This window comes from Physcomitrium patens, chromosome 19 (genome assembly GCF_059467195.1).
Source record: "Physcomitrium patens ecotype Gransden chromosome 19, ASM5946719v1, whole genome shotgun sequence".
In the NCBI taxonomy this organism is placed as follows: domain Eukaryota; kingdom Viridiplantae; phylum Streptophyta; class Bryopsida; order Funariales; family Funariaceae; genus Physcomitrium; species Physcomitrium patens.
In genome coordinates this window covers 1096680-1107346 of record NC_143428.1, presented here as the reverse complement: position 1 = coordinate 1107346, position 10667 = coordinate 1096680, and the positions used below count along the sequence as shown (strand labels likewise).

At 28.5% G+C, this 10667-nt stretch overlaps 1 protein-coding gene across 1 annotated transcript; it reads right to left on the bottom strand.

The window, feature by feature from the left end:
* Positions 1 to 6256: 6256 nt before the first annotated feature.
* On the bottom strand, positions 6257 to 8071 carry LOC141044494 (uncharacterized). Its single transcript, XM_090244840.1, has 2 exons — positions 6702 to 8071; positions 6257 to 6521 (listed from the first exon to the last, which is right to left on the bottom strand). The coding sequence occupies exon 1, from the start codon at positions 7228 to 7230 to the stop codon at positions 6838 to 6840; it is 393 nt and encodes a 130-aa protein (XP_090100966.1). The 5' UTR covers positions 7231 to 8071; the 3' UTR covers positions 6257 to 6521; positions 6702 to 6837.
* Between the last annotated feature and the right edge of the window lie 2596 nt (positions 8072 to 10667).

The following is a 10667-nucleotide window of genomic DNA, read 5'->3' as shown; positions in this document are numbered from 1 at the left end:
ACAACTTAAATCTCAATAATTTTTTGAGGCAACTCTTTCTACTTTGATACCATTCTATTTATTCATCAATTTGAGGATGAATGATTGAAGAGAATTTTATATCCATCTTCAATATCTTAAAAAATATTTTCTAAAATCTTAATAAAAATTATGTTTTTCTATTAGATATAATATCCTTTAGAGATCCATAATAATAATAGATGTTGTCAAGGAAAAGCATAGCTATTTCTTTACCTCAAATAGATTTTATATATGATACAAAATAAACTATTTTGATGAAATAATCTATTATTATAAATATAAAATCATACAAACTTGAACTTAAAAGATCCATAATAAAATCCATAGAAATAAAAGACAATGGTTGTTTTAATATAGGTAATAGTTGGAAAAGTCTATAAGATTGATGATAAGGAGTTTTTGACTTTGAGCAAATATCACATGACTATACAAAGTCTTTCACAGCCTTTGACATTTGCAACTACCAAAAATATTTGCATATTAGCTCCAAAGACTTATTGTATTTAAAATATCTTATTGCTAAAAAGTCATGACGAGTTTAAAGAATACATATATATATATATATATATATATATATATATATATATATATAGCTATATAGATAATCTTCAAAAGAGAGTAGATTATTTTTTAAACTCAAACTTAGAAGTATTATAAAACTTAAAAGCAGTATTCTTAATATCATAAATAAAAAGATCACATGCCATAATTAATTAAATTTTCTTGTTAAAGATTGAATTAATAGTCAATGTTGATTTTACTACTTAAAGATGAAATTACTTAGGCTTCAAGATGATTATTCTATGTTGATTAAAAGATACATCTCCTTCTTTTGGTGTAAGGTAAGAATACTTTGAAAGTATGTTTGACAAATCTTATTGTTTTTTGGGTCAATATATGATCTTAAAATCAAATCTTGATAATGACATGCTCCAATAAGTTGCTTTTAAATTCACAAAAAATATCATTCATATATTTATAGCCACTTTTTAATATCTTGTGAATGTCATTTTTTAACATATGAATGGTATTTTTTGTGAATGACATTCAACATATATAAATAAGTTCAATATATGATCTTGAAATCAAATCTTGATAATGACATATTTCAATGATGTTGATAAATGTCATTCATAAGATGTTGATCTTTGCTTAATTGAATTGGTCAAAAAGTTTTAAAATTAGAAGTAAAGAATATCTATTCTTAATAGTGATCTTGTTAAGTCTTTGGTAGTCTTTGCACATCTATAAAGATCTATCTTATTTCTTTATAAACAAGATAGAAGATCTTATTGGAGATTTTGAATGGTGTATGAAGTTTTTGGCTAAATTTTCATTAATGTACTCTTTCATTGCAGCCAATCCATTTTATGATAAGCTTTAAATTGGTCCAAATCGTAGTTGAGCTCTTTCTTGAAGATCAATAAAATAATCATAGGATCAATATTTTGGAAGAATATTTTTATTTTTTTTAAAAAAATATCCTAAAAATCTTGATATTAGCTAGAAATACAAATTGAGATCTTTCTACCATCAAAAATTAGTGTGGTATATATAGCAAAAGATGACCCTTCTTTTTTTGCATGCATGAAAGCTCTTACACCTACTTGTAGAATTTTGGATGTATTAGACTTATATATTTCTACTTGACTAATAGAATTTTGAATTAAACTACAAGAAAAGTTAAGGTTACAAAAAATTCAATCTATTTGAGAGTTAAATTTTTTTAAACATGATAATTTTAAAATAATTAGATTGAAAGAAGATCTTATCTCATTGAATATTATTATTCTATTATGATCTTTAATTCTTATATCTAAAAGAATAATATCATAGATAAAATTTTAAAAAATTAAGAAACAACCATCTATAACTTCTATGTATATAGATTTAGCTTTCTTAATTAAAGATATTTTTATTTTTTGACAAAGTCTTTATCTATAAAATAAAGTGAGGTTTTTAAAACTAAAATAATATTAAGACCAAAATTTTGTAATTTTTAGGTCCTAAATACACATCTATTATAAAATAAGATAAGAAAATTGAAGAAAGAATAGAACCTTAAATAAATGTTGCACATGATTCTAGCCACATGGTCTCTATTATACTTGAAAAAACTTGTTTTTTGACATATTATCTTCTTCAACAATGGTACTCTTTATTTTGTAATTGCATTATTTCTTTAGACAATATTGAATAGTATTCTTAGCTTCTCCACAATATAGGCACAAATCTTCTTAACAACATCAAGTCTTTTCTTACTTAGTATGAAGTTTAAAACGTATCATATCAATTTGGATTGATTTTGGCTTCAATGAATAAAATTTTAAAAACTTAGCAACTATTGTCATAACTTGACTTATTCTTCTCTAGCCAAATCTTTATTCTTGATGCCTTTCAAATAGTTCATTATTACATGCAATGGCTTGAGCAATAAATTATTTTAAAGAATCTATTTTTTATACTATCAATAATAAATCTTTGATATTATCTTTTAATCCATATCAAAATTAATTGATAAGGGCTTTGTCATTCTAATCTATATTGTAAGTAAGGTTTTAGAATTTAATAGTATATATGGTGGTTGATTGTGATCTTTATTGTAAATATAAGATCTTGATTTTTGCTACTCTTTCATGATCACTTTCTTCAAATGTGGCCGTAAACACTTCTAGGAATGAATTCAAATCATAAAATAATTATGAATCTATTTCCATCAAAGGTATAAACTAAGAGAAAGTAATTCTAGATAGAAGTGCATCTTTTAATCCAACTTAAGTAAATCTATTAGGATATTAGAAAGAATGCAATCTTAAATAAAGCTTGAGTTATTAAAAAAAATCAAAATTTTGATCTTGTTCTATTAAACTTCTTAGATATACTAATTTTTGCCTCTCTTAATCTAATAGAAGTAAGATTTGGTTGTGAGATTGATCTACTTGCTTTCTTCAACTGTACAATTTTTTGGCATAGACTCTAGACTTCTTTCATAGGCATAGGAATAGTGCTTTTGTAGTTGGCATTAGTGATGTGTAAAATTTCTATCCTAAGAATATTGACAAACTTGTGAAGATTTACAATAATTATAAATTTATTCTTATTTTTTTCAAATATAGTATCTATGATTTTTTTTTCTATTTCAAATAACTTAATTAACCAATATATCAAATTAAAAGAGGATAATTTGTAATTTATAATATTTAATAAAAATTTCTACAAAGAAGGATAATCCACTCTCATTAAGAAAAAAAATAGTATTAGAAAAGTAAATATTAGTTCAAAATGGATAGTCTGCAAGCTTTGAAATACAACAATAGAAGTTGAGGTAATCCACTTACTTCTAAAAATAAGACAAGAACAATGAATTAAGATTCTTATCAATCTTTCAAAGAAAAGAATTCAAAGAAGATATGTAAATAAGTGAGAAATAAATCAAAGAAAGCTGACAAACTAGAAATAAAAAAATAAATATATTTAATAAGAAATTGAAATGGCTATTGCCAAAGACTAGAAAACTAAAAACTCTTAAAACTTGATTAGAAATAAAAAAGAAGTTGACAAGAATAAAGAAAGCTTCACTTTTAGCTCTATATATATTATCTACCTAAGAATTATGTAACAATATTCTATAAGACTTCCAATATGTGTCCAATTTATAAGACACATATTTTAACGTACAATCCAAGTTTCTTATATGTACACCACATGGTTAGCTTGTACAACAAGCTATCAATATATATAATATATGGCTAATTTATTGGCTAGGTTTTTAATTTGTTAATCACCTATAAACATCTATAAAGATGAAACTATGTCTATGAAGCTTCTAAAAAGCTCTTCCATAAGATATTATCAAATTAATCTATTTTTACCTACTTCTATTTTTTTATTTTATTTATATAACTACAGATATGTCTATAACTTAAATGCACAATAAGTTATAAACTATTGTAACCTATTGTACTTCTAAAGCTTTTTCATCAATTGAAGCATCAAATTTCATACATCAACTATTTATGCACATGATTTCATTTAAAAGATGTTCATGACATAAGATTTCTAGGCTTATCTTGAGGTGTTATTAATCCAATTAACCTAAGGTAATACATATAGCTATGCAGTGGACTTTTACTACAATAATTCTATCACAATCTTAATGATATATTCAATCTAAGCAATTCACTATTTTAAAATATGAAACTTTCAATGCATTGTTTAAAGAATTTTAAATTTTAGTGTCAAAAATTGTATCTTTAAATACCTAAAGAATAAGGTTAAATTTAATCATCTTAATAATTATAATATGTATTTGGTTGTAAAAAATAATATATATATATATATATAATTATTTATAATAGTATATTATTTTTATATGATATTTATATCAATAAAATAAAATAAAATATAAAAATATAAAAATATAAAAATATAAAATAAATTTTTATACATAAAATTAAAATAAATTTATTTAAAATACATAGATTTGATTTGCAAGCATTACATAATATATTCAATATATATAAAAATATTTTTTTGTAAAAACATCAAAAGTATTTATTTTTTTGTATTTGATATAACTTATAAAATGGTTTTATATAGTTCAAGAATATTGAATACTTTTTTACATGCTTTTGAAAAGAATTTTGATGATATAAATACTAGAATAAAAAATAAAGAAAAAAATCACTTTACAGGTTTCAACAGAAGTTGTGAAAAAATCTTTGGTATTTTTTTGCATAATATTCTTGCAACTATTGTTATTATGAATAAACTTTCTTATGTTTTATTTTAAATAAAAATCTATCCATTGTTAAATTATTTTCCTTGCATTTTTGATAGTAAAGGTTTTCCAATCTAAATAAAATAGGTAGATATTTATAAAATAGAATTAAAAAAAATATTTTTTTATTATTTTTTATATATGTTACAATTTTTTTATTTTAAAAAAATTCTAACATTCATTCTTATAATTCTTTATATTTTTTGAAAAAAATTAAAATAATATCAAATAATAATATTTAAAGACAAAATTAATTAAGAATTTGAATTATATTAAAAAAATTAAAATTTTTTATAAGCATTAATTAGATTCTAAAAATTAATTAATCAATTAATTTACTTGTATATGATTCTGATGCTTTAGAAAAACCCTAAAATTTTACTAATATATGTTCATTAAATTCTACAAAAAAACTCTTAAATTAATTTTTTCTTTAATAAAATATGAATAATATTATTGAATGTTAAATGTGATCTTCTATCAAATATAAATTATGTTTACTAAATAATGAAAACCTGGAATTCTAAATTAATAATTAATTGAAATAAATACTTAAAATAAATACTTTCTTAGTTTAAAAATCTTACTTAAATTTATATATTTTATTAAAAAATAATAATTATATTTTTAATTTATAAATTATTTGATAAATTTATAAATAATTTAAAACTATAATAATAAGTAAATGATATAAAGAAGTTTTTAAGTTACCATTAAAAATTATTATCAATTTTTTTTATTAAAGCCCTGTAAAAGTTTTAAAACTTAAATTTGACAAAATTTAAAATTTAAATTTTAGAATAATTCTATTTTTAATTAAAAATTTATATGAATATATTTTTAAAAAATTAAATAATAGTTTGTAAAATTTTTCATTATTTACAATATCAAAAAAATTAGTAGTACAATAAGATATTTATTACCAAGTAAGAATAATATTTGTACCTTGATTAAATTTCAAGGGTTTTAAAATATTATTAGAATTGTGTCTCTTGATAAAATCTCAATAAATCTTGAATAGAAGTAAAAAATAAAAAAATAAAAAAATTATATAATATAAGTTGTATTGATAATTACAAATTTATATTAAAAAATCATTCAAAATATATGTAAGTAATTTTTTTTTTTTTTGTGCTCCATTTTAAAGACAATTAGAACATGATAAAAAAGCATAAATAAATTGTTGAAAATAATATGTTAATAAGAAATAACCATATCAAAAACATTTAAATCCATAAGAATAGAATGCTATGTTAGAACCTTAAACTAAAATAGATATCAACAACTAGTTTTGTAATAAAGTTAATTAAGAGTGTTCTTAGTTTGATATATTTCAAAAGTCTTGTTATATTTTGGAATATTGGAGTTGAGAAACAAACGGTTAGGAATGACATGAGGACAAGCCCTGCAACATCACAACTCTAAAAGGGATAACAGAGCATGTGAATATTCGAGTGATCTAGCGACCAGGATTTTGATCAACAAAGTCAATTCAAGATCTTAGGCTTGCACCTTGTAATACAGGGTGTTCAAGATAAACACAAGTTGGGCTTCATAATTATTTCTGTGTTTTATTGCTGATGAAATTGCTCGAGCGTTGGTGCGTGGTAAGTCTTCCTCTAGAATTCTTCCGCTTTTCGTGCTTTCCTTTCTACAAGTCCCCTTCACTGTTTGATGTAAACAGTTTAGTGTAAGCAGCACCAGGTCTAGTTCGGTGAATCTGCAAGCAAAGTAAGTGGACGGCAAAAGGAGTCGAGACTGTATGTTACGGCTTCCCGATTCCATTTCGAAGCTTTTTTTTGCATTTTGAAATGAATAAAAAACTGAGACATAGTCTTGGGCTAGTGCCTTGGAGAATTCAGTCCTATTCATGTTTATTGAAAAGAATGGAGGCAATTACCTGTCTAGATCATGCTCACAGAAACAGTGTCATGAATTGCAGGTTTGGCATGACAGTCAAGAAGATTTGAGGGAAGGAGTGCCCATTGGTGCCGGTCATCACAGCATCAAATAAATCTAGACCTCAAAGGGCTGAGCTATAATAGACAACACCTGATATTTGTTATGGAAGGAAGCTCGATGGAGTCGGCGCTCGTATTGGGGTGAATCTTCTGATTGTTGAGCACAATAGCGTATGTCGAGGTAGCTCCTTCTGGTATGTCTCGTTCCCGGAAACTGGTGGTCTGGCGATATCTAACGCCACACAGAGTTGGCAGCCTGATGTGCTTGAATCTGTCGCAGAGCTTTTGCTTGATGGTTCGCAAATCTGCTTTGGAATCTTTTCTGGTTCTGACAGGTGCTTTTCTGGTGCTGAGATGGTGGAGGTCTTTGCCGAACCTCCTGGAAAGTCGCTCCCGAATGGCTTCAATGTCTACAGGATCCTGCTCACGATCAAGAGAATTGGCTTTTTTAGCAGCACTATGGGTCATGCTGGGCGGGAGAATATTCTCAACTTCGTCACTCTCTACCGGATGAGAGAAAGTAGTTGCAAAGGAGCGAATCCCGTATTATCCAGGCCTAAACCCCGAACTAGAGATGAAAGCTGTTTCGTATAAGATGGGACGGTAACAGAGTCGACCGAATTGCCAATCCATTTTGACTCCAATGATCTAGGCTACTGCTGCTGCTGCTGCTGCACAGAAAATTCCACGAGATTTGGTGCATGCTCCAGTCTCAGATTCAGAACGCAATGATAATGAAAAGCTGATCCTTCTACGCAATACCTCGACGCCTGAAGTTTCGGAGTCTGTGGACTGGCTGCTGAGGGAAGATGAAGATGACCTCCGAACGATTGCTCTGAGGAAAGCATGTATTGTACTAGACTCCTAAGATCCAGTGTCCGAAAAGGAAGAGGAATGTCAAGATGAGGTAGCGATGTTCAAAGTACTGAACCGCTCCCTCACACCATCGACTTAAGGGACTCGGCATCTTCATAAATGGGCTACATCTCCCTACGGTAGAAGCTTTCCAAATCAGATGCTTCGGCAGGACCACTCGACACTTTATCTGCACGACTATTACGTGATACCACCTCTTCTCACTCTCTCTCGTTTTGTGGCGCTCAGGGCACAAATTGAGGTGCACCAGCAATTTACCAGCCCAGCGATAGGAAATGCCAATATGAGATCGGTGACTGGGTGTGCAGCTCGAAAAGTTGGTCGGATCAATAAGGATCAACGCGGTAATGTCGACGTGACAGATTTATCTCTTAAGTGAGGAGACTCAACTGATCCAACCTACTGAGGAACAGCCCAAGTTCAATGATCCAAACATGCCAGGGCTCTTCTGCGATTCTTGTGCACAAAATCTTCAAAACATTTTCCGTATCCGGTGTCTGTTAAGCGCCAAGCTATTCGTGAAGGCTCGTCTTTCATTGTCAGTTTGTACAACAGCCGAGTTGTGCTGCCAAGTACGTGGACCCCAGTACGGTGGTACCCCCTCTCGGCATCCTCTGGTACCCTTCCTCCGGAAATGGACATTCTCATGCAATGAGGATGAACAATGAATGATCTCTGTATTGACAGCAGGCGACAACGCTGGTACCGGAGCTCGCTCCACCAGTCACCAGTCCTTAAAGTGGGAGGGAGTAGGTTTCAACCGAAAATGACCTGTAAACTACAGCATTGCTGTGATAAGGGTCTCAGCCTCATACTCTTCGACAGGACCCAGTTTTTCTCTAGTGGGACCTAGGGCACCATATAATTTTACGCAGGTAGCTTGATTCAGTGAAGAAAGGAACCAAGAATCAAACCACACATATGTATTTGTGTGTACGTGTGTGTGTGTATATATATATGTATTTATGCGGTGGTAAGAAAGATGGTATTTTGGGATAAGAGTATTGCTGGTGAAAAACCGAGCAGTGGTCAGTGGGGAATGGGGTGTGTGAGTACACAATTATGAGGCATACTTATTCTCTTGTGACCGCCTTTTTTCCTTTGTCTTTTCTTTACCCCTTCCTCATAGTTTCTGTTTGATTCTGCCGTGTGTAGAGTCTTGAAAAGTTATTCCATTGCAGAGCTATGATGGCTCATGTCACGGTGACAAACAAAGCCTGGAAAATGTGGTGAGGCCTACATATTGAACTCTTTCTTATTCTCTCCCTCTTTTTCTACATTTTGTTGATGATGATGTTCCATATTGAGAAAAAAAAAAGAAAAAAAAAGAAAAAAAAAAAGAGAAAAAATCTGAAGATTAATGACCTCGGAGTTGTCCTGTATGTATTTAAGTTTAGCTCCTTCAATTGATTTTGCATACCTGCAATTTTAATCTTAAGCAGTTAGATAGTTCACAATGATGTGGATTTGTGAGCACATTTGTGAGGTGCAATTAAGATGACATACATCAGGCACCTATAACTAGCATTTTTTTTGTGAAAAATATTTACAGAAAAAAGGGAAGAAAAGTGAGGTACTTATAAATGCAAAGTATAATGAGAGATTGAACAATTTACTGAAATATTTTGGGTGTTGCTAATTAAACAATGAATTTGAATGCAAGAATATTTCAAGAATTCTATGATAGTTTTGATATATTATTTTGTTTTTTTCCATGTTTGCAAACTGCAGATATTCACACTGAAAGCTGATATTCATCATTTATAGAGGTCATGTGATGTTCCTTAATCAACAACCTTCACCTCCAGAAGAATAAATGGAGTTTGTACAACTTCATCTTTGATATCACCATTGGGCTTTACCTGTCCATTCATTACAGTAAGAGCTAAATCCATCATTGAATTTTCACAGAGCATTCCTTAATCACACATTGAACAAAAATTTTAAGCAAATCTAGCGTACTTGAACTTAGTCATCTTTGTCCAGTGAAATTTGAAATTATCCTGAAACAATGTTATACATGTACACATTATTCACCAAAAAACTGATAAAATGTGAATTATATAATTTCAATTTCAATTGAAATTGGTGACGTTGCAATGGAGAAATTTTTTTTTGTTCAAGATATAACATCTTATCATCTAATTTTGGAACAACCATATATTATTGCAACTCAGATGGAAACAAAAGTACTTGATGATGGTTCAACTTATACACAAATTCATAGTGAAGATGGAAGGAGGGCACTAAAATTTTTGACTCTGCCTCCAAATCATGATCAAAATGAAGATAAATTGAAAGAAAATCCATTGCAAAGGTTGTTGAAGAATTTAAGGATTTTTTTAGGGGTACCACTATAAAACAAGATTATCGAGGTACAGAAAGAGAGGTACTCTTACAAGATGTAGGTACCTTTGATGCAAGATTTATTGGAAATTTTGAAAATGGAAGTATTGTGTCTAAGAAGATTGAAGACTTAAAAAGAAAAAAAAAAAAAAAAAAAAAGGATTGTATCTTATTGAAAAAGAGTTGTATATATTAGAAATATTAAAAGATAATTAAAAGATTATTGGTACTTATGAAGAAAATAGACTAAAAGATTTTTTAGAATTGATTACATCTATTGGATTAAGTTACAATGATAAAATTATACAAATTCATTCAAGAGAGGTTTATGATATGATTAAATCTTTTCAAATGCTAGAGGTTATAGTTGAGACAAAATATAAGACAATAGATAAGAAGGTGAAATCTGTTGCTTGACCTTTGCAAAAAGATTCTAAAGAACAGATGAAAGAAGCGTCAAAAGAAAAGAGCTTAAGAGATTCAACAAATATTGGGCATAAGTTTATTAAAGAGACATTTGAAGAATTGAAGATTAGTTTTGATGGTTTTTTGTTTCTAGAGGAAATTCTTTGCTTCAAAGAGATGGTGGCAAAATAAGGTAGATTATTTGCTTTTGAATCTCAAAAAATTCAGTGAGTAGATTCAAATATTGTAACGTGTTGTCGTGATGTAAATACATTCAT

Bases quoted from the DNA above. Each gene is read 5' to 3' on its own strand.
- LOC141044494 (XM_090244840.1), bottom strand. From the start codon at position 7,230: ATGACCCATAGTGCTGCTAAAAAAGCCAATTCTCTTGATCGTGAGCAG.